A 24,592-nucleotide genomic window follows, 5' to 3' on the forward strand; every position below is an offset into this window, starting at 1 on the left:
TTCATTTGAAGCATATCCGATTCAAAAAATGCATATTCGAAAGTTTCCGAATAATCGGCTATGTACGAATGTTTCAGCAAATAACAAATTATTTGCATGCCACGCGGTCTCCTAAGCATACGCTCATCTACTCCATTCTAACACGCTCACGTTTTTTCTCTGGGAAAGCATCCTGAAATCGCAGTTGAAATAGCGCAAGCAGTTGCTGGAAACTATGACTGCACATTTGCATGAGCAAAGCATCGATGAGTGCGCGGTTCGTGGTAGATCCGAACTTAGAAAAAATTGCAACCGATAATTATCTTTCCTAGAGGAACGTAGGCACGCACTGCATGCAAGGTGTTACACGCTATAGCAACTCCAAGCAACATGCGCACATGTATGCACGCACACACCTACAGAAAAAAAAAACAATAAAAGATACTCTCGGTGGGTGTGGCCATGTTATCTGCTTAAGGGGCCGTTTATTGCTGTTGCTTTAACCCTTTGCCTACCGTAGACTAGCTGAGCTCATCCACACGGGTTGTACCGCTCCGACCGAAGACGAGCTACGCTCGTCCACGCTTAAACAATCGCTTGCGCGCTGCCGCAGTCAAGCTACCCTTAAATATGTTAGTTTACGTGTCATTTTAGCCAGGTTTATCATGTTGTTTATCATGTTACTTTATTTTGAACCAGTTTTATTCGTTATACACTTTTTTGACCATCGTTTGACAACATGACGGCAGAAGATGTTGGTGTCTCCTGTCGCTTGGTGACAGGAGACGCCGACAGCCCGAGTTCCTAAGGTGCTTCACCCTAAAGAACTTCGTTGAAGCCTTTTGCTTCCATTGATAAAGATAGTCATCATGAGATTTTGTACCAAAATGATCAATTACGAGTATAGTCTCATCGGTCATGACAACTATACTCGTCATCGCTCATTTTGGAGCCCTGATGGCGCTTTTCTTGCAAGACACTGTGGTCATGCGGTGAAGCCATCCTTGAGCAACCTTTTTACACAATTAAAGAAATAAAGGAACATATTTCATCGAGATAATGGTGCCGTTGAAGCCACCTTACAGCAATTTTTTTTATGCAATTAAAAAATGACGGAACTTTATTTCATTGAAATAATGGTGCCATTTTATCCAGAAAAAAAAGCTCTACAAATTGAGCGAAAAACATTTTTCGATAAATTTGGTACATCTTTCTTTCTTCTTTTTTTTTTTTTTTCATGGTACAGAAAGGGTTAAAAGGACTGAAACAGGGTCAAGTCGCGAACTCACAGCTGTGTTCTTTAGCAGCATGGAACTCACTACAGGTGCAAATCACCTTGGCTCCTCATACCTTCTTGCGTAATCGAGCTGGCACTCGCAGTCTGTTAATCTTAAAGATGTTTGTGGCCATGACTAAAGAACGGTCGGTAAAACTTAAGGTCCATATCTTACTTTAACTTGAAGGTCCATATGAAGTAGAACAGCGAGTTCATGTTTTTGTGCGCTAAGTGCAAGTCCGACCAAAGGTGTTGGGTTCGTGTGTCACTTGTCGGACCTTTGGACTGTGTACGGGGGGGGGGGTGTAAAATGTTTATGTCTTTCTTGCAGCCGATCTGCCAGCGGATCACGGAGGAAGCCTGTACAGTGGCCACCACCAAGTGCTCTACTGGTCCGACGTGCTTTCCGAGATTGTCTTCGTAGTTCCGTCGCCTAAGAGCCTTCCACAGGACGTGGTTTCCGGCGAGGTCACCCTAAGGCCCAAAGGTGGGTAATGGGAAAATTTTTCTACGTGCAGTTTATTCGAAGCATGTTGTTCCAAAGTACAGAGGGCAACCTATACCTGTGTCATATGGCAGATCTAATGACATTAGAGCAAATGTCATTCGCTCTAAATGTCATTAATTCGGTGCTACATGAGAATACTGAATGACATTAGGCGTGAATGACATTTAGCGGCTAACTGAGGTTTGGGAGCTCATTCCGCAGCCAAATGAGCAGCCTCTACAGCAGTGGCGCGTCGCTAGACAAGAAGATTCAGTAATAAACTAAGGAATACTGCTTCTAAAAATTGTCAGTAAACTTATATTTTCCTTTTTGTGTTGTTGTTCAAATAAAGAAAGACAAAGAAGTACTAAAGAAAATCTCGCCCCACTGCACGCGCTACCTAGTACGGATTTTTTGCAGACTTGTATCGGCTTGTGATGTCTACTTAAATGCCACCTAAACCGGTGATTTTCCTATTTTTATTAAAAAAATAATTTTTTTGTTATGTTTTTAAAAAGGTATTATGTGTAGAAACATTCTAGATGTGCGTAAAATATAATTTTGTGGTTTTGCGAGCTCTCTAAACGTCACCGCTATCACAATCAGATGACGTTTGTTTCACCGTGTAGACCCGCACGGCCGAACCGAATGTCATTAACCGCTAATGCAGTGATGCTACCGCTGCGCCAATTGCGCCAAACTGCGCCAAAGTGCTCTGGCTGCTACATCCTGCTACATTTCCTCTAAATTTGGCGCTTCTGCGCCCAACCTGCGCCGAAGGGTGGACGTCCCCCTTTCAGAAACGAAACTAACTACTTGAGGTTCCACATTGAAAGCGACATCGCGGTGTACCTGTTTTCAGGACGCAATCCGAGCCAAGCCAAGGCAAACTGGCCGTTGTTGCGAATCTTGCGATAACGGCGATGATGCGTTTTGCTGCTGGCGCCTCGTAGGCGTTGGGAAATCTCCCCATCTCCCCCTGTATAGAGGGGTAGATGGGGAGATTAACAGTTTACCCATCTCACGGAATTAACAGTCTCGGGTATACCCGAGGCTGTTAATTCCGTGCAGTGCGCTTCGCACCTATTGGGCGCGCGAGACCGGCTGCCGCCGTCGCGACCGTCCGCCTCGCGGTCTTCGGGCCGCGATATGCGTCGTGATGTGCGTGCCGTACCCGTGTGCGTGTCGTACCCGTGAAGCTCGGCAACAACGTCAGGCTTCGTGAAATTGCCGTACTCGCTCGCCAACGCGCCCCGACAGCGTACGCGTCGACCGGGGGCCTGCGGAGTTGTGCTGGTAGAAAAGTAGGCAAGAGATGAGGACGCAGGAGTTGTAGTTACAGTGGAATCTGGATGATACGATTCTGGGTGATACGAATTTCTGGATGTTACGAATTTCGGATTAGTCCCGGCGAAATTGCACTGTTTGAAATGGGAAGAATTTCGGCTCTTACGAACGGACCTGCAGTGCCCGGCGGATGATAAGAACGAGTCGGCGAGGCGCCCGACTGCCGATCGAGCAAGCTACGGCGACGTACGGGCTCTCTGCCCTCTTTGTCGCTCTTTCTCCAGGAACGGTCAAGCTGTTTTCTGCTCGCGAAAACGCGCCGCGCACTCCACAGGCACGCTGACGCCGCCGCGAAACCACCCGCACGCTGCGCGGGGCGCGGCCGGCCGCGGCAACATGGCGGCGGTTTCAGTCGCGAAGTGGTGCGGGACGCTCAAGAGGCCGCTTCTAACCGCACTTTAAAATGCCGCTCAAAGCACACGCGAAGTTTCTTGTGCGGTAAATGAGCTAATAATGTGAGCGAAAACGGTGCTATAAAACATCATCCGCGCCGCTAGTGAAAGCGCCCATGAAATATCTGTCGGGGTGCTAAGCCTAAACATCTCCGCCGGAGCCAGCCGGCTGTCTCGGGGGCTTTGTAACTGCCGCCATGAGGCGCACGCCTTCCCATTGGCGCAATTCGTCAGGCTCCTCCCACTGCCACGCGCGTCGCGCGTAATTTTGTGACCGCGGGCGCCGAATCGCCGACGCGGGCGCGCAGACGCGCACGAATCGCGTGCAAAAACGCTCCTGTAGTGAGTGAGTTTGGGCAGCGCGAGTGCGGAGATGAGTCCAGAAAGGACCGCTCGGCGACATGGAGGTTTAAAAAAAGCAGAAAAACGTCACGGATTTCATCACGCGAAAGTAAAAGAAATAATCGAAAACTTGTTTTAGTTAGGGGTGTGCGAATATCAATTTTTTTAATTTCGAAGCGAATTCGAATAATAAAAACAAAGTTCGAATCGAATCGAATATTTTTCGAATATTTTTCGAATACGAATACTTATTGTTTTTTGTAAAATTAATGTTTTCACCATCTAGAGACACAAAAACTGCAACTTTATTGCACAACAAATCACACAAAGTAAAATTAGGAATTACACAATACCATTGCACTCCACAGGTTAATGTCTGCACTCACTTAAATGTTAACATGGAGAAAGGTTAACTGCTCGACATGTTCGGGGAGCAGTGACAACCTCCTGCTCGTCACCACTACCAGATATCGAAAACAGCCGCTCACTTGAGACACTAGTAGCTGGCATGCCTAAGCCCGTGCACATTGCCGCGCGCTGATACAGTAAAATCTTGATGATACTAATCTCGCGGGACTGCGAAAAATATTCGTATCATCCGAAATTCGTATGAACCAACACAGACCAAAAAATTTAGCGCTGAAAAAAGTTTTCGTTTATTTCTTTTCCTACTTTCGCGTGAAGAAGTTCGTGATTCTTTCTGCTTTTTTTAACCCCCGTGTCGCAAAGCAGTCCTTTCTGGAGCACGTAAAGCTTCGCGCTCGTCTCCTCACTCGCTGTGCCCAAGCTCGCTACACGCCGCAACAGCCAAGCGTGAACCGCATGGTGCGTTTTTGCACGCGATTTGCTCGCCTCGGCTCTGCGAGCGCTGTATTTTCACGCCCACATCGACGATTTCGCGCCCGCGGTAGCGCCTACCTCGGTCAGAAAATGACGCACGACGCGCGCGGCAGAATGGAGGAGCCTGACTACTTGCGATGAGATCGAGACAGCCGGCTTGGCTCCGCCGGAGATGGTTAGGCTTAGCACCCCGGCAAATATTTTATGGGCGCTTTCACTAGCGGCGCGTATGATGTTTTATAGTACCGTTTCGCGTGCATTATCAGCTCCTTTACCGCACAAGCAACTTCGTGTCTCCCTTGAGCCGCATTTTAAAGAGCGGTTAAAAGCGGTCGCTCGAGCGCTCGCGCCACTTCGCGGCTGGAGCCGACGCCATGTTGACGCCGCCGGCCGCGCCGCGCGCAGCGTGGGGGTGGTTTCGCGGCGGTATCAGCGCGTTGGGCGTGCGCAGAGCGTTTTCGCGAGCAGAAATAAACAGCCCGGCCGTTTCTGGAGAAAGAGTGACAAACAGGGGAGCGAGAGCCGTCACTTGCTCGTTCGGCAGTCGGGTGCCTCGCCGGCTCGTTCGTATCTTCCGCCGGGCCGCCCAGGTCCGTTCGTAACAGCCGAAATTTTTCCCATTGCAAACGATGCAATTCGCCGGCATCCCGGACTAGGGACGCCTTCCACGGGGCGACGCCCACACATCAGCCTCTGCTGGAGAAATAAAAATTTTTTTTCTCTCTCTCTCTCGCCGGGACTTTTCGGAAATTCCTATCACCCCGAAATTCGCACCCCCAGAATCGTATCATCGAGAGTCCACTGTAAATAAACACCGATACAGACACGCTCTGAATTTTTTTTTTTTTTTTTTGTTTTGGGTGGTTCGAATATTTCGAACAATAAAAGTGTCGTTCGAATCGAATCGAATACCAAAAAATTCGAATCGAATATTCGAAGTTTCGAATATTCGCACACCCCTAGTTTTAGTGCTTAATTTTTTGGTCTGTGTTGTTCACACGAATTTCGGATGATACGAATACTTTTCGCGGTGCCGCGAAATTCATATCATCGAGATTTTACTGTAAACAGATGAGAATTTACAAAGTGCAGGGGGGAGAAAATAGTATGCAAGGGCAGGAAACGGTGACATAGTTCGGGCCGTGCACTGGCGAGCAAGTACGGCAATTTCACGACACCTGACGTTTCCGAGCTTAACGAGTACGGCACGCATTGACGACGCCCGTCTTAGATTTCATGTAGAGTTCATAGAGGCATAGAATTCACATACGTGGAAATTGAAGGTGAAATGCGTGCATGTGGCCTCGCAAGGAATTAACATAGTCTCGGGGTTATTGGGGAAGGGGGGAGGGGGGCTAATGGGCTACCTGCGGCAAACTTGTCGTGAAGGGGCAAGATTCAGCCTGCTGCATGTTGGTTGCCAGATATGGCTGCCCGCTGCCTTTGTTAACAATAGCGCTGCTATCGGTGGCTTGTCGTTTTAGACCCTTGCGGTGGCAGCGCTGATGCTGCTAAATAGTGACTCATGTGCAACACGGGGAGGAGCGTGATGTTCAAGTATGCAGTCAAAGCCGTGGCGCTACTGATGTAGCCTTCCTACGATAGCCTTCCAATAGTGCTCGATTTTACACAGCATGTTCGTTGTGATGAGCAATTTTTAGTTTGTTCATAGTAAATCTTCTATTGTGTAAAAATGAGAGCTTGTTTTTTTTTTTAATTTTTGTTGTGCAGACTGCTGAAAAAAGTTCAATGCAGACATTCTTCAGGAGACTGATGAAAATGGGGACAAAATATCCATGTTCTGGGTTCTTTTAATTTATTATTATCCTTGAAAGGCGTGCTTTTAGCGATTATCTATCTCATGAATGCAATACGTGTCTTAAAATTGCTTCTATCAACACCTGCTCCGAAAGCTGGTTTTGTTGCTCCGAAACGCATTTTTGCCTGCTCCAAAAGCTGCTCCAAAGCGGCCTAAGCCGGTAGCATCACTGCTAATGCCATTTACTTTGAATGCCATTAGATTTGTTGTGTGATGGGGTAATACTTGTCTATAACACAGCTTTTGTACTTTTAGCCCTATGCTCCCTCGTGCAAGCAAGATCTGAACAAAACTACTGCGTTTTTTTTTCAAGTCTAAGCCCGCCCCTTTTGGCTCCAACATTTTTGCAAATAATTTGTTTCTCTTAGCTCATTTCTATGCATTATCATCATAAATAAGGATGGCTTGGTATCTTTTATGTTGGTGGGGTGGTGGGACATGTTGTGTCGATACGCTTAACGATCGGCATCGCACCAGCATTGCTGTACTTGTAGCTATCTCAGAAACCCGCCGCGGTGGCTCAGTGGCTAAGGCGTTGCGCTGCTGAGCACGAGGTCGCGGGTTCGATTCTCGGCCGCCGCGGCCGCTTTTCTGATGGAGGCGAAAAGCAAAAACGCCCGTGTGTACGAGATTTCGGCGCACGTTAAAGGTCCCCAGGTGGTCAAAATTAATCCGGAGCCCTCCACTACGGCGCGCCTCATCGCCTGCGTTGCGTCGGCGCGTTAAACCCTACAATCAATCAATCAAGCTATCTCAGAACACAATATCACAAGTGCAAGGAGGGTGTGTTTATAATAAACTCATCATCACCGTCATCATCATCAACAACAACAACAACAACAACAAAAGCAACAACCTTGTTGACTTCCACTATAGAACAAAGGCCTCTTCATAAGACAAGAAAGTGCTCCTATCCCGTGCTATCCAAATCCGTTATTGGCCACCCAATTTCTTTAATTCACCCCCTCATCGAGTTATTGGTTCACTCCTATTTCTTGTGCCATCACTTGATAGTTACCCCATTACCCTGATGGTCAGTTTTCAGGGCTCCAATCTACGTGCTGGCCAGAGTTCACTTTTTGACAGAGAAGCTCCTAGCAAATCGTAATTTTTCTTGTCCGCAGTTAGAAATGCCAAGAAATTGCCGAGCGCTCATGCGTGCATGCCTGACGGCGACCACCCAGCGTCCCTGACGCACGTTTGTCAAGCCAAGCATACCCACCTAGGGTGATTGGCCAAGATTGTGGCGTCCACCCGACAGTTAAAAAACAAAACAAAACAAAACAAAAAGCCGAGCGCTCGTGTGTGCGTGTGCGTGTCTCGCGGCAACTGCCCAGCGTCTGCGGCGCATGTTTGCAGGCCAAGCATATTAACTTAAAGAGATTGGCCAAGATTGGCAAAGAAAACAATAAAGAACTCCAGCGTTCGCCATAATCGTGGCAACCCTTGCTCGAACGAGAAAGACACGTCATAGCGTACGCCCCTCCAAGGTGATGCCCAGTGATTGTCACTTCCAAGAAAATGAGGGAAGGTCACACTTATGGCAACTATGATGGAGTGAATATTGTTGCGGGAGGGAAGAAGAAGCAAATCGGCTGCAGTCTTGGACTTAAACCTTCGTGGTGGTCAAGAAGGTTGCGTACTGCTTCGCTACCTTCAAGTCTTGCGCGTTAGTGTGGGCTTCCTTCATTTTTTTTACCCTAATTTGAGCTGATATCTCCCACCCGAGTTTGCTATCGTATGCCATTTGGGGGAGGGAATATTATCTCGCCACCTCAGGGATGGACAGGGGTGAGACAGCTGCGCATATTGCACAGTTTTGATACAAACTCGTTTTCCTGCGCCAGGCTGCTCCAAAAGCTTGAAAATTGCAAAAATTGCGCCAAACTGCTCCGAAAGAGTATGAGCGCCAAGGATTTTAACGCTTCCGTCAATTTCAGGGGTGGAAAATGCTTACTGACGACATAATTTTCCAGCACCTTGAAGGTGATGCTGTTTGTAAAGGTTTAATTGATTGATCATTCAATAAAAAACCCGCATAAAATTGTCCACGGGATAGTTTGTTCGAAAAGTCACAATGTCAGGTTGCACATGTTATATTGTGCGAATTTTTAAAGTTTTCCCATATAAAGTTTTCACAAACTACTTGTGCAAGTTGATTTTAAAACAGCAATTTCGGGAGCACCGCATCTCCAGAACGACAATACTGGGTGCCGCCATCTTGGTGCTATAGTGCCTAGAATATACTGGCCAGTATTGGTGCGGTGAAGATTGGAAAACATGGCCGCTGGGCGAAGCAGTTTCTCGTGGTTCAGGCAGAGTGCTCTTCGCCGATTTCTATCGCGGTTTTGGTTATGGGGGTGGCCGGGTTTACGTTTGACCTGTTGCGGGAAGTTATGCGACTTGAAAGACGGGGGTTCATCAAAAACAACGGGGTACCTGCGATATCGCCGTGTTTCGTTCTGAGTGTGAGGCGCGGTGCGTGCTTGAAGTGAAATTTGGGACTCATTGCGGCATTATAAAACGCCGAGTTATTGTTGCTATTGACAGTGAGCTTGCGAGTGGCGGGAGTGGGACGATGGACACTGCAGAAGTGGCAACGCAAGCTGCATCACCGCCAAATGTTCAAGCAGTGTCCGATAGCGGGACGGGCTATTATCGCACGCTAGTAATAATGGTTCATCTACCTGAATTGAAATTTAATGCCAAAAGGGAGGTGACTAAACATACCAATACTCTAATTACGATCGTAGTGAACGCCCACCTTGGGGCTTGAAATGGGAGGGCTGGTAGGGTGCGACGACTGTCACCTCGCTTTGCGCAACTTTTGTCGTGGCTCTTAGTTGTGCGTAATGCCGAGTCTGGGATTACAAAAATAACAACTTTAGCATTCACGGGATAATAAAAATTCCTTAAAATTGCTTAGTTTTTCAATTCGATATTTGCAACGGAACTCCTCGTTATCTATGCATAGAGCCCAAGAATGTAAAAATGGTTCGAAAAAAGGTAGTGTAGTTCGTTCCTTGTGATGCTCAGGTAGAAAAAACTTTATTGAAAGGCTGTTTCAGTGTTATGTACATTCAAAACCGATTAAAAAGCGCACTTCCCCCTTTTCCCGAGTGGCCAAAAATTTGATTTTTTAGGCTCCTAGGTGACATAATAAATGTCGTTCTTCTGCTCCGAATCAAGGTTCTTCTGCTCCAAAATCTAAATTTCGCTGCTCCAAAAGCTGCTCCCAAATCTGGTTCAGCTGTCTCACCCCTGGATGGATGATGTGTTATTCTGCACAGCTGTTTACGCATGTGCCGCTGCTTCTCAATGGAGTGGAGCTGCGTTCCTTGCCCTGGTGCTCACATGAGGAGGTGGAATGCGCAGCGCTGCTGTCTCTTCTGAAGGAATGGAATCTTGATGAGGGTGGTGATGCATTGCGATAAACATATTGCAGCATTGCGATGAACGCATTGATGAATCTTTATAAAAAGCCAGGCACGTGCTGTACCGTATTTTTGCGTGTGTAACCTGCACGAGAAATATGAAAATTTCAGTGGCAAAGTAAAGGTGCAGATAATATGCGGGTTTTTTTTCCTTTAGTGCAGCTTCACGGCAATGCTCGTTGTGCCGTGAAGCTGCATTGCACATTGTGCCGTGAAGATGAACTTGTGTACGACTGTGAAAACTGCTGCTCAAGTGACAGCTCCAGCGAAAGCAGTGACACTGAGTGAATTGTGGCTTTTTTGCCTTGCAGTCAGTGTATTCTACTTGCTAAATGTAGCCTTTTTCTGTCTACATAGTATGTGATGTGTTGCTTGAGCAGTAGCTTTGGTGCAGCTTTGCCTGTACCAAATGCGTGGGCAATACGCCAGGATTTTTTTTCTTTTTTGGTGGGCTGAAAGGGGGGGTGCGGATTATATGCAGGGGGGGGTTATATGCGCGAAAATGCGGTATTCTACGATAACAGGCATGCGTGTATTTGTTTGCTCCGCTGAAAATGTGGACAAAAGAGGGTCTGCTGCACTTGCCACACAAATCCCTCTCCTTTTTCTCCCTCCCTGTTTCCCACACTTTTTCCTTTCCCGCTCCTTGTGTGACGAATGCAGGATGCAATAATTTATATTGTTTCATTCGCTATCAAAAAACCAATCTGCTCAATGAGTGGATGCTGGTGCTCTCGGTTATTTACTCACATTTTGTGTTAGGTGTTCCTGAAATTTTCTTTGTGCTGAATAATGAGCCATGGAAGCAGAGAAGCAAGCAGATACATGGCCATTTTTTGGCCAGGTGGGAAATAGTTGAATCAAGCGATGGGCAGATAGATAGACCAGACTAAAATTTCTGAGTTGACGTAGCCCAAGAGAGATTGTCATGCTTAGAAAGAGGAATGACAAAAAATGCCAGGGTTTGTTAACTTTCAGAATAGGGAGCTTTTGTGTGGACTTCATGGCCTGTATGACCCATATGGCCTGTACGACCGGGGCAGAAACGTGGAGGCTCACTAAGAGGGTTCAACTTACATTCAGGACGATTTAGCGAGCAATGGAACGGAAGGTGATCAGTGTAGCATTAAGGGACAAGAAGAGAGCGGAGTGGGTCAGGGAACAAACGCGTGTTAAGGATGTATTAGTAGAAATTAGGAAGAAATGGACGTGGGCAGGGCACGTAATGCGAAGGCAAGATAACCGTTGGTCATTAAGGGTAACAGAGTGGATCCCTAGAGAAGGCAAGCGTGGCAGGGGGCGGCAGAAAGTTAGATTGGCGGATGAGATCAAGAAGTTTGCGGGGATAAATTGGCCGCAGTTCGCCCAGGACTGGGGTAATTGGAGATCTACGGGAGAGGCCTTTGCCCTGCAGCGGGCCTGGACAGGCTGGTGGTGATGATGGTGATGATGATGACGACCCTCATTTGGTGCACTGTTGGCTCTCCTCTTTCCGCAGCGGACAGCTTTCCTGAGCGGAGCACGGCGACCATGATGCCGTCTTACGAGGCTTCGGAAGGCGCCCCGGAGAAGGCGCGTGCCATGTCCCTCAACATGGACAACACGGACACGGTCACCCGACCGGCCCGGTCACGACCGGCGCGCTCGGCCAACGTGTCACTGGCCGAACTCAAGGTGCTGGTCGTCTGGCTGGAGAGCTTCGAGGATCACGTCTCGTTCCCTCTGGGTGAGCGAGTGTTCTCTTTCTGGTGAATGGACCGGGGCTGTGTGTGAGGGAGACAAGGTGTCGACCACATTGCTAACTTGCTCATGGTAGAACATTTGGGAGCGAGGTGTTGGCATGATTGCGATCAGCTGGCAAAAGCTGTGATTGAATTAGAGCCATTTTACCAGCGAAAAAAGACTGGGACGTAGAGAGAAGCAATTAGAACAATCGCTAGAATTCAACTGTTCGTCTTGTTTGCTCCTGTCTAGGTCCCTGTCTTTTTTCACTGGTAAAATGGTTCTAAGTCAACATTAACTAGCCCAACTTCCAGCCTTAACTGCGATTGAAAGTGGATCATCGGGATGAGATGACCGTGAGTTCATTTTGATCCCGTCGAATGCAGTGGTACCTTGATGATTCCATCACAGCCGGTGTGAATTTGGTATCCTTCAATTTGAAGCATTGCTCTGCTCAAGTACATTGCATGCATTAACTCTTTCGTTACCGTGGGGAGTAAACCAATTTTTAGCGGTCTAAGAAAACATGTTTTTCAGCTAAACGTATTGGTTGGGCACTAATTGCAGCAACATAAAATGCAGATGATTGAACGCCCTTTCCAAGAACACCAGTTCTTGAACTGTTTTCGTATATCATAGTTGCGAAAAAAAAAAGCATCAAAATCAAAATTTTTGTCAAGTTGTAGAAAATGATAAAAAGGAATTGTGTATAAAAAACGACCAGTAGTAGAAACAATTTTGAATAAGCATTTTGTAGGGAAACATTTCAGAAACATGTCCTAGAAAAAAAGTTGATTTGCGCGGAACAGTTTGTCAGATATAAAAAAGAAAAATGCTAGCACGCATGGTGCCCATGCCATGTGGTGAAGCCCAACTTCCATTTCGAAATGTGCGATTTTGGAGAAACTTGGCGCTTTGACATTATCAGAGACACTAATTTGTCCCCACGTGACATAAAAACATCTTGTCAATGACTGACTTTGCATTTACAGCCAGCACAGTAGCACGCGACGTGGAAGAATCTTGTTGACGGTCACTGTCAGTGGTCTCTCAAAACATAAACCTGATGTTAATCATTCCCTTCTGACCCGCTATTGTAGCCCTGCCTGCAGGAATGAGGTTCGATACGCTAGAATTGTGCCCTGTAAACTTTCGCTGAGCATCTGTCACGGTACAGAAAGAGTTCCGCACTACAACCCTCCTGCATTGCAGCGCCACCTAACATTTTCAAAAGAACCAATACCAAACCTGTTGGAGACTCCGTCCGAATAAACAGTTCTACTAAGAAGCAACACTAGACCTCCAGAGATACCCTCGTATGGAAACGAAACTGGCTGGCAAAACAGCTGGTGGTGTGCAAGGCTGGTTTGAAGCGCTATGCTTGTCGTAGCTGATATCTGGCAACTGGATGTTATCTTTTGACTTGCATCAGAAATTTTTATCACAGAAATCAGTTTAGGGTGGGATGAAATCACGAGTGGCATGCTTTTTTCAAGGATCAGTAGCGGGCGCTGAAGGCACCATGGCAGATAGGTTTGAGGTTGGGTAACTGCATAGTAGCGCCAAATATGAGTTTCGTGATGCAGAAACGAAACCAAAACTGTTGTAAACTGTTTGCGAGGGGCCCTGTGGTAAGTAGAACTACAACACAGCCTAAACCAACTTGCACAAAGGCAATAAAACAGCCCAAAATCATGAAATAACTTTGCAGACAGGCACTGCTCGATATTTTCAGCCAATTTCAGGGATTGTTACTGTCAGAGTGCAAACCTGACTTTTGAAATTCATCTTCTGAATCACTATTTGTGCCCTGACAACAAAAACCAAACGCTGATGCAGAGTAATTACGAGCAGCACGCCTTCTTCTTTGGTAGCAGTGACTCACGATGACCACGCCCCTTTTCCACACACAGATAGTGCAAACGCATTTCAAAAATCACGTTTTTCTTGCACAAATGAAAAGAAAACTGCTTTTGAAAGGGTGTTTTCAGAGCTAACCCCAAATAGCTTTACTTGTTCCCAAAACGCCTGGAACAATATGAAAAGGGGCTCTCAAGGTATTGTTCAAATTGAACGATTTTCAATAGGCACGGTAACAAAAGAGTTAAGCTAAACTGGGTTAGTAAGCTTGTTCGAACACCGGCATAGACGATAAGAATTGATGATAGCTTCCGTTGGGTAGTGATGGTCCCACAAGACAACTGTAGCTTGCATTAGAATACGCACATACTAAATGCTAATTATGCTGCTGTTGATCACTAAAAGGACCCTGTAACCATGCTGAGTTTTCTTGCTTTCACTGATGTTTACTTCACAGTGAAATTATGAGAATGTCAGATGGTCTTTGTGTGCTCTTCAAACTCAAATGCATGGGCTTTCGTTGGAGAAGTATGGAACAAAAAAGTGGATGTACTTTCACCTTGTTCATTACAACAGCTAATTAGCAATTGCAGCTCTAAGACGAGTGACCTAAAATCACCAGATGTAAAACAAGGGAGGGACACCTGTGTCATGTGCAGCCACAGTGATGTTATCGTGACCAATGTGAATTGAATAAGTTGCCCGAGTACCAACAGAAGCCCAGGAACCTCAGGTGATCCAGTACTGGTACAGAACCCAGGCCTTGGCTTGCCTCATATTCCAGGTCTTGCCTCAGTTGGTTGAACTTGAGGTTTGTAGATGAGGAGTCTATGTTTTGTGTCTGTCGCTGCAGCCGAAATACTTTTAGCTACAAACACTGGCCAGGGCGCATTTTTTGCACATTTCAACTGAGCTATGCTTCTCAGCCTTGTCTACACCGTTCATAGCAGCCTGTTCCGCATAAACAAGCACAAGTCGTGCCTCAGTTCGTTGAACTTGAGCGTTTGCAGACGAAGGGTCTATGTTTGGTTTTGAACAGTGGAGCTGTTTAAGCTTTTAGGTCTGCCGTATAGCATTACCAGAACAAAATACAAAAAAAAAGAAGGCTGAGTGCATGTGAGCATGCGTTTCATGAGGAGCGCTCGTGGTCAACCAGGCTTGCTTGCGCAGGGGCTTGCGTCACGTGATGAGCTCGCAAAAAATAAATACTAATAAAAAATATTTAGCACACAGAATCGTGCACCTGAAGAACACTCTTCCCATCATTCATGGCGTGATCTCGCACGTGCTCTTCTACTCGCCAGTTCACAAGCGTTAGTGCCTGAAGTGGGGAGCACAGATACCAAGTTCGTGAAGCCGGTTGCCGCGGGTGCTAGCGCGTGCTGACATGTTCCACTTTGGGAGAGATGTGAAAGGCTGCGGATAGGGTTGCCACCTTTCCCCGAGAAAAAAACCGGCCCTTCGGGGGGGGGGGGCGTGGTATATAGAATATTTAATTTGTGTTGAAAAAAGACGCCATGTTTTTGACATGCGGCTTGTTGTAGCGTTTTCTTATAGAGAAATTTAACCAACATAACATTTGTATTGAAAGTGATTGAGAGCTTGGTTATTGCTCTGTATGTGCTTCACTGAAAAGTAACCGCAATTTCTGACCGCGGCGGTAGCATTTCGCTGTTTTGTTCCCACCTTAGCTCCCCCTCCATCTCAGGCAGCGCGCTAGCCCGCGTATTTTCTCTGCTCGCGTGCCTTTGCGCAGCTTGTCGGCACATATTTATCGTCTTAGTTGTTGAATTTACGCTTATAAAACGCCAAAACGGACATAATCACGGCATGAAGGCCAAAAAACCAGCCAATGGCGGCCGGTTTTAAGCATGGACCGGCAACCGGCCCGCTGTTTAAAAAAACCGGTCGGGCCGGTCCAAAACCGGGCAGGTGGCAACCCTAGCTGCGGACAACACGATCCGGGCCTGCCAGTCATGTTTTGAGCAGCAAGTTCGGAAATCTGCGTGGGTGGAACAGCCGGGTCTCCGACAAGGGGAGAGAGGCCACCACCTTTGTTGTTTCTCCAGCCTTCACCACTAGGTCAAGCTGCGCCAACTTTTTGCAGCTTAATTAAATGCTTCCAGCCACTACCGTATAAACCGGATTATAGGTCGACCCGGTATATAGGTCGACCCCCTACCTTGAGGTGGGAAAAGTTGACAAAAAAAATAATTCGGCACAGAAGCGCACTCACGATGTCTATATTTATTTTCGACGCCCGTCCGTCACTGCCACTCACTATGCCTGCCGAAGTCACTCGTCCGAGCTCTCAGAGTCGTCCGAGTATGACTGCTTCGCACTGTCATCTTCCATGCCATCAGGCGCGTTGCTGATGGAGCACTTCCTGAACGTACCCGCCGCGGTGGCTCAGTGGCTAAGGCGTTGCGCTACTGAGCACGAGGTCGCGGGTTCGATTCCCGGCCGCGGCGGCCGCTTTTCTGATGGAGGCGAAAAGCAAAAACGCCCATGTGTACGAGATTTCGGCGCACGATAAAGATCCCCAGGTGGTCAAAATTAATCCGGAGCCCTCCACTACGGCCCGCCTCGTCGCCTGCGTTCCGTCGGCGCATTAAACCCCCACAATCAACACAATCACTTCCTGAACGTTCGTATAACCATGTCGTCGGGCAGCGACTGCCCAGAGAAGGACACCCAGCTTGACACGGTCGCAACCGGCCCGTATAGGTCTTTTTGTTGTCGCCGGCTATCCACTCATTGTACAGTTCGCGGAGCCGGTCCGCGCATGGCTTCCGGAGGGATCGTGAGTGATGTTCCCGGACAAAGTTCCCGGACAAAGTCCGCCACTTTGTTCTCCAACTCAGGGTGCACCGCTTGACGTCCACAGAACGATCGGTTTAGGGGGTTGCACGCGCACAGCTTAGCTTTCTGGCTCCGCCAGTACCGCACACTTTTCTCTGAAACGCCTAACTGGCGTTACGCCGCCATATTCCCATTCTGCTCAGTGACTCAGTCGCCGTCAGCTTAAACGCCGCGGTAAACTGGCGTCAACTGCCGCCACTTATCTGGGAATGGAGACGTACAGAAATGTACGCACGCACGCGTATAATACACGAGTAAAAGACGAAAAACTAGAGAAAAGCGAAATAAAATAAAGGCCTGATAGATCGAGAAAGCAGTCCGACACGAATGGCGATGGCGATTGGCGACGGACTACGCTTGCACATTGTTGCCAGACAACGATTTACATTCTGCCAATGACCGCTATATAAGACGGGGGTGACTTTTGTGCGGATTTTTTTTGAAAAAAACTCGACCTATATTCCGGTTTATACGGTAACACTGGCCAGGACATAATTTTCACAGGTGGCGAGTGAGGGTGTTTTTTTATCTTTGTTTACACCCTTAAAGGAGTAGTGAAACAGGAATTTCAAATCTCAGATAACTATGTAAAATGCTTCCTTTTGATCAGGAGATATCTCCCAGCAAGTTTCAACAGTAGCCGTTCAGTATAACATATTTTAAATCCATTTTAATCTTAATAGGACGCGCTGGCTGCGGTTGGCGCACGCTGCTATGCCATGTGTATCACGTCATGGTTTTTTGCTGCCCGGGGCGCGTAGAGGTGGTAACGACCTCGGCCGGTCTGGGCGCGTGTGTGCGCTTCCTCATGCGCGCGTCCAGACCGGCAGCAGTGTGGCAAGAATGGTGACGTCAGGGGTGCCTTCCTGTCATGGCGGCCACCTGGCATTCGTTTTGTCGAAACCGAAACTAGCATGAATGAATGGCGCCGTAAATGATTGTTTATGGTGCGATCGACCGTCTAATGTGCCGTTCTATGATTAGTGGGCTGGTGGGCACCTATAGCAGTGAAAAAAATGTAACACGAGAATTTCGTGTCAGTAGTCCTTTAAATGCGCTTTGTTTCGTATAAAAGTGCATAAGCCTTTCCTAAGTTTGTTGAACTCGAGGGTCTGCAGGTAAAGATTCCGTGTGTTGTTTATCTTTTGCAGCCGACATGCTTCCAGCCACCAACACTGGCCAGGACACATATTCCTCACGTGGCGACCGAGATGTCTTCGTCATCTTTGTCCACGCCCTCCAGAGTGGCCTATTCCGCATAAAAGTGCACAGTCGGGGAACCAAGTGAGTGGGCGTTCGGCTTTTAGCGTTAACATGAGCAGTGAAATGAGATGGATCATCATCACCAGCCTATCTACGCCCACTGCAGGGCAAAGTCCTCTCCCATCGATCTCCAAATATCCCGGTCCTGTGCCAACTGGGACCAATTTATCCCCGCAAACTTCTTCATCTCATCTGCCCGTCTAACTTTCTGCCGCCCCCTGCAACTCTTGCCTTCTCTAGGGATCCACTCTGTTACCCTTAATGACCAGCGGTTATCTTGCCTTTGCATTACATGCCCTGCCCACGTCCATTTCTTCTTAATTTCTACTAATATGTCCTTAGCACGCGTTTGTTCCCTGACCCACTCCGCTTTCTTCTTGTCCCTTAATGTTACACCTGTCATCTTCCGTTCCATTGCTCGCTGAGTCGTCCCCCACTTTAAGTTGAACCCTTTTGGTAAGCCTCCAAGTTTCTGCCCTGTAGGTGAGTACTGGTAATGAGATTGATAAGCTTGAACAAAAATCCACAAGCCTGGTTAGTATCAGTTGCGCTTCTTTAATATAGAAGTGGTGGTAAATATTTAAGTCACTTAACAAATCATGCTGTGGACATTGTTTCAACCAATAAAAGTGCGAAATACTTTGAGTACTTTACGGTACTTCATAACAAAACTGCGCAGTACTAGCAAAGAGTGATTAACGGTAAAAATGGGTAAATAAAAAAAAAGGGATGCATCAAGTGATAAATTTTGGCAGGAGCAGATTGATGCAAGCAACAAAAACGAAGGATACTGGTTACAGTAGGCTCGATAAATGGAACCTCAAGGGACCAAAAAAATTAGTTCCATTTAACAGGAGTTCCGTTTACTGTGAGAGATGTGCTATAGTGCAAATTTATGTGCGCACATGTGCAAACTCCTGAAACTATTTCATGGAATTCTAAGCACTGGAAGGTGAATGTAGCAGATAGTTTTTCAGAAAGCAAGAAAACTACAAGAGATTTACGCAGAGCATTTGCAAACCTTATTTGGCGACAATGGCTTACTGTGCATTAGAAAATGCATCTTTTTTTTGTTTGTTTGAGTCCTTGCAACTGCATCTTCAGGATCGGGATCTTCAGCAGCTGATGCTCATGGCAATGGGTCTGACAAGAAAGAAGTTCTACTTTCGGTTCCGTTTACACGGTGACGCGGAAATGGTAGTTCTGGTTACCGAAAGTTTTTTTACGTTATCTGAATATAAAACCAACCGACGTACAGGCTACCGTTCCATTTAATGGGGAATTCCGTTTAGCGATTTCCGTTTATCGAGATTCTACTGTATGTGTATTTTATGTAGAAATGGTCTTAAATGAGGAAATGAGGTAGTTCTGTGAGTCTGTTTTGTGTTGTCAAAAACACTTGTGCGCCTTTCTTTGTCCAGAACCATGCAGGCCCTGCCATTGGTCGACGGCATGATTGTGAGTCGCCGAGTGCTGGGAGTGCTCATTCGTCAGACCGCGCTCAACATATGCCGGCGGCGCAGGCTGGAGGCGGAAATGTGAGCATCCCTGTCCTGTCGGGTTCTTGCGTCTTAGAAAAGGAATTCAGTCCTGCTTACAAGGGACTCACCCGCTAATATTTTTGTGGGACTGACTACTTCATGACCGACGCACTTAAAAACCGCTGTGCACAAATATGAAAAGCTGTACGAATTTATATCAATGTTCACAAAGGCCTAGTGTGCTTATTTTGGAAATATGTCATGCCTGTACTGAAATAAAGAAATAAAACTCTGGCTTGCTAGACAGCAACTGCATCTAGCGAAAAATACATAAACCTAAATGCGTTTCTTGTTTATTTTTTCTCCCAGTAAAGAAGTAATATATTTCAAAAAGAAGCGAACTAGGCCGTTAGGAACATTTCTGTGAATTTGTAAAACCTTTCATATAGGTGCATGATGCCTTTTAATCTCGTGGGTCCTGAATTTATAAGTCTGATAGGAATGCGATCAGGTGAGTCGCCCTTAAGCAGTTTCCAATCATTTCTCTGCTTGGCTTTCCTAATGACAGCCTAAATCCTAAACTTGGGGAATGCTACAACATTGTTTCTATTTCAAACAGATTGGTTGGTAAGCGCTTTTTGCTGCCAGTTTTCTATACAAATTAGATTGGAAAGGGAAATTTTTTTTATGTGACTGTTAAAAATAGCATCTTTCTTGACTGGGTGAAATTGGTTTAGTGGCAATTGCCACTAAAAATAGCATCTTTCTTGACTGGGCGAAATAGGTTTAGTGGCAATTGCCACTAAAAATGGCATCTTTCTTGACTGGGTGAAATAGGTGGTGGTGGTGGTGGTAAAAAATTTATTTATCCAGAGCTGTGAAGAAAGAGGCACCGGCTGGGAGCACCGGCACACTACAGTCCCCTAGTCGACGGCTAGAAGCCCGTGGGCCCTAGCGGCGAGTTCGGCCCGCTGAATCACACACTCTTGAACTTGTTGGTCGGGGCTGAGCAGAGTAGCCTCCCATTGCTCTACCGTGGTAAGGGGCAGGGACAGAGTAGGATGGAGGGTGGGTCGCGAGGGGCACGCGCCTACTATGTGGTGGAGGGAAGCAAAAGGCACCACGTGCACGTGTGGCAGTATCGCGTGGGGAAGTGGAGGTGGCACAATGCGGGATGCGGGAAGGTGTTAGTCTGCAGTCGACGCCACTGAACAGACTGCCTGCGTTTTAAAGTGGGAGCTGGGCCAGGGAAGTGCATCTGACTAAGGCGGTAGTGCTGCGTTATTTCCCGATACGTAACCAGGCGATCCCTCCCTCCCGCCCGAGGTGGAGAGGCAGCATCCGAGGCATCCCGGCAGCAGAAATCTCGGGCTACCTCGTTAGCCAGCTTGTTACCCGGAATGGACGAATGGGCCGGAGTCCATATCAGGCGTGGACAATGTGCAGGCGGAGTCTGTGCAGTCTGCAGGATACGTGCGGTGATGGGGGATACACGACCCGTCGCAAAGTTCCGCAGAGCCGTCTGCGAGTCGGAGATTATTGCGGTGGCCTTCAGGGTGAGGCGTGGAGACCGAACACGAAGCTACAGAGTCTCCTCGGGAGTTGACCACTACGGCGACGCAGGCTGCACGGTCGGGATATTCCGCTGTGTCGACGTATAGGGCAGTAGGGTGCGAAGCGTGGGCTTTGTGTAAGGCCTTGGCCCAGGCAAGGCGGCGTTCTTGATGGAAGGCAGGGTTCATATTCCGTGGGATGGGGGCCACACTCTAGCGGGATCGTAGAGAGTCACTCAACTTGACCTTATCTCCGTGCTGCGTAGCAAAGGAGATGCCCAGTTTGGTTAGGATAGAGCGACCCGTCGGTGTAGAGGCCAGACGGGGGAGTTGACCAACACGCTGCGCTTCAACCAGCTCCTCGAAGGTGTTGTATGTCCCGGTGTTGAGAAGCTTTTCAGTAGAGGTATGACGAGGGAGACCCATGGCCAGCTTGACCGCCTTGCGGATGGTGCATTGGAGGCGTCCAATTTCGGTCTGGGTAAACTTCAGAAAGGGGGTGGCGTATGCGGCTGGTAATGAATGCGTGCACCAAGCGAAGGAGGTTGGCTTCTTTGAGACCATGGTTGCGGTTGGCTATGCGGGCGATGAGTCTGCCAATCTGGTCAGTGGTGTTTTCGAGACTGCGGATAATTTCAGTGTTAGCCCCATTTTCTTGAATTCGGAGTCCGAGAATGCTAATGGAGGGCACGTGCGGAATGAGGTTGCCTTCTAGCGTGACCTGAATATCAGGGGCACAGGCATCACGATGGCGACGCTTCGAGTGATAGAAGAAGACCTCCGACTTTTGTGATGAGCAACTGAGCCCCCGTTCATCGCCACGTAAGTGGCGATGATGTTGGCAGCTTGCTGAAGGCAGTCTTGAATTTCACCATCGCTGCCCCCAGCTGTCCAAACGGTGATGTCATCCGCGTAGATGCTGTGGCGCAGGCCCGGGATGTATTCCAAGAGGGGAGGGAGCTGGAGCATAGCCACGTTGAATAGAAAAGGGGAAATGACTGACCCCTGAGGTGTGCCTTTACTGCCCAAGGGCATGGGGTCCGGTTCAAGGCCTTGGACCGAAAGGGATGCTGTGCGACCAGTGAGAAATTTGGCGATGTACTGGTAGGTGCGGGGTCCCACGTGAAGTTGGTTAAGCCCGGTCAGTATACTATGATGAGTGACATTATCGAATGCCTTAGTCAAATCGACGCCCATGATGACTTTAGTGTCTTGCCGGGAGATAAAGGGGTTATCGAAAATTTGATGCTGAAGCTGCAGCATAACGTCTTGGGCAGACAGTTTAGGATGAAAGCCCAGCATGGTGTGTGGGGGTGAAGGTGAAATAGGTTTAGTGGCAATTGCCACTTACATGGCCAACTGCTAAACTACAGTATGCAACAAACTAAAATTACATAGCAATTTGCAATTACACGATGCCTGCAGCCAAACTCACCCAATGAAGGCATATGACAGGGACGTACAAGTTGATATGGCTGTCCAGGTACAGTACTAGGTGAGAAAATGGGATAAAAATGGTATAGGAAAGACTAGAGCACAGATACCAAAACCGTGGGCCAGAAAGTTAGTTCCGCTGATGCTCAGTAAGAGCAGTTGGACGCCATTGGGGGAGGACTTCATCAGCTGACGATACTGATAACTATTGTAGGAGTAACTTTTGCTCAGGAGCAAGTGCCTCCAACACTCACACTGTTTCAAATGGCAGAGGCGCTCAACCATTATCGGAGAAAATGGGTGCAAACCCGGCACACAATCCTGGTTGGTTCGCAACCTGGATTGTGTGCCAGGCTCCGTGCTTCCCAACAGCTTTCACGTTTAGTGGAACTGCTTTAATTTCAGAAGGGTATGCTGACGGTCCAGTTGGTACATTGTTAATACTTTAGTGACGGGCCAGTCGGTACTTTAATTTCTTTTTTTTTCTGAACATGCCACACATTCCGTAACTTGTGTCCTTTTAAAACACGGTGAACATAGACACCAGTTCGTTTTGTATATCTTTCCAACAGGTGCCCTCCTCCCCATGTGAGGCGTCGGATGAAGATACAGGAGATTGGTACCAAGTTCCACTTGTCCCAGAAACAACCAGAGCTCTACGAGCAACTCTTCAAGCGCACCCACTGAAGAAATGCAGTGGAGTTATTCCTTAGTTGGACGCACCATGCCTTGTGCGCGTGTTGGGAAGTTTTTGTATATTTCAGTATTTCACTGGCATTCTACGTACCGCACAACTGTTTCAGTACCGTACAAATATGTCATGCAGGGATCATGTTTTTGGCACAAAGAACCATCAAATGGTTGTATGCTAACCTGGCATTGATTTGTAAAACTGCAGTTGTACGCATCTTTTTTACTGAGGAATTTTTTTTTTTTTTTGGTCTGAGTGGTACATATTACATATGAACAGATCATAATGTCTTAATGGTCAATGTGCATGGTATTGTGGTACAATAAAGTCGCGTTATATACCACTATGGTGATGGCACAAATTACTGCCCGAGCCTTTCAGCTGGCGTAAGAACTATTCGTTCCCTCTAGAATAATACCTTCTTTGTTTAACTTTGTGTTATGTTGCTTGTGACACAAAGGCATTTTTAAATGCTTCTTTGTGAGCATCCCAGAGCAAAGTGGCGTATGAGAAGCAGAACCTGGGGACTGATGTTACCGGTAAATGCAATCACAGGTCGTACGACATTTGGAGCAGGCTTGAAACCAAAGTGAGGCATATTAGTGGTTTGTCACTGAGCTATTTAATTCTGACTAGTGCTGCAAGCTCACAAATGGTGTATGTTTATGAATTGTGATTATACAGAAAATAAATGTTTATATGAAAGCAAATGGTGGCGACAGTGTCTGTGCTTCGGACGTAAGCAGATTGCTTATGTGTGAGAGGACGTTTTTCAGGCAGGCTTTTGGGGATGGTCTTTGGGAAGAATTCCCTCAGAAAATCATTGACGGTGAGTGCTAAAAGTAGGGAGGGGGCTGAAGGCCATGACGTACTTTTACGATGGAACACAAGGTGCATGCCAGTATAGAGCCTTACATTTTCGCAGACACAAGCTCGAGGGCTTATGGAACTGTTGTTTACTTCTTCTCGTCAGCGTGAACTTGCAAATCGGAAGTATACTTATAAGTGCTTTGTAAAAGGCTGCCGCACTACGCTGTCAGAAAAAAAATGTATGCGCGGCGATTCCGCCCGCCAGAGCGGAACTATTGCTGCAAATCAATTTATAAATGCGTGAGAGGTGGTGACAGTGCAGTGAAAGATTGCTTTGGTGATCGTCGTCGGCGCGGCTTCGTAAAGCGGTGATGGCGATGCTAAGCCTTTTCTGTGCCGCGACAGCGCCGCATGCAGAAACGCTAGCGGGCCGCTAGTTGTCAGTGGAAACCGTCAACTACAGTAGTGAGCAAGCATGTTGTGCTTGGGACCCCCAACCTGGCTTTCAAACGCTCGTTTCTGCTATTCTAAAACTGACGTGCCGACGCGAGGAGCACGGCCGCACGGAGGTCGAATCGGGCCCACCCGCTCAGAAGTAGCTGTAGAAGGAGGTGGTGGAGCATAGGGCCATCAACTGATAAAAAAAAAAGCGCGACGTGCCGCCACGCGGAGCCATGGCTGCGCGCATCTCGAGCCAGCATGCTAGGTGCTCTTGCGTCTGGTCGGTGACGTCACAGCTTCCACAGTGCTTTGGAGGGCCGATGAGAGGGTTAAATGCTCCAGGCTTTATTGCTTGCCCTTTTTAATGAACGATAACTCGGCTAATACTCAACGCTTTAAAACCATTTTTGTGGCAGGACGTTCCTTGGATACTACTCCAGCGTTTGCGCACGTAAAATCGCAACCGTTGGAATCCTGTTTATGGCCTCTTCAACCATGTGAAATGGGAAGAACATGTTTCTTCAACGAATAATACACCTCATAGCACCAACACTCTGCT

The 24,592-nt window shown here is 47.5% G+C and overlaps 1 protein-coding gene across 3 annotated transcripts in view; it reads left to right on the forward strand.

Moving 5' to 3' along the window:
* Nucleotides 1–23,492, forward strand: part of LOC144143599 (ral GTPase-activating protein subunit beta) — a 78,628-nt gene extending 55,136 nt beyond the window's left edge. For all 3 annotated transcript variants that reach the window (XM_077675418.1, XM_077675420.1, XM_077675419.1), the window contains 5 exons: nt 1,587–1,742; nt 11,415–11,642; nt 17,512–17,644; nt 19,045–19,161; nt 22,664–23,492. In XM_077675418.1, coding sequence (XP_077531544.1) covers nt 1,587–1,742; nt 11,415–11,642; nt 17,512–17,644; nt 19,045–19,161; nt 22,664–22,778 — 749 coding nt within the window. In that variant the 3' untranslated portion in view covers nt 22,779–23,492. The remainder of the gene's footprint in view (nt 1–1,586; nt 1,743–11,414; nt 11,643–17,511; nt 17,645–19,044; nt 19,162–22,663) is intronic.
* Nucleotides 23,493–24,592: the final 1,100 nt, after the last annotated feature.

Source organism: Haemaphysalis longicornis, unplaced genomic scaffold (assembly GCF_048455015.1).
Source record: "Haemaphysalis longicornis isolate Haplotype H1 unplaced genomic scaffold, Haemaphysalis longicornis Haplotype H1 scaffold_6, whole genome shotgun sequence".
NCBI classification, from domain to species: domain Eukaryota; kingdom Metazoa; phylum Arthropoda; class Arachnida; order Ixodida; family Ixodidae; genus Haemaphysalis; species Haemaphysalis longicornis.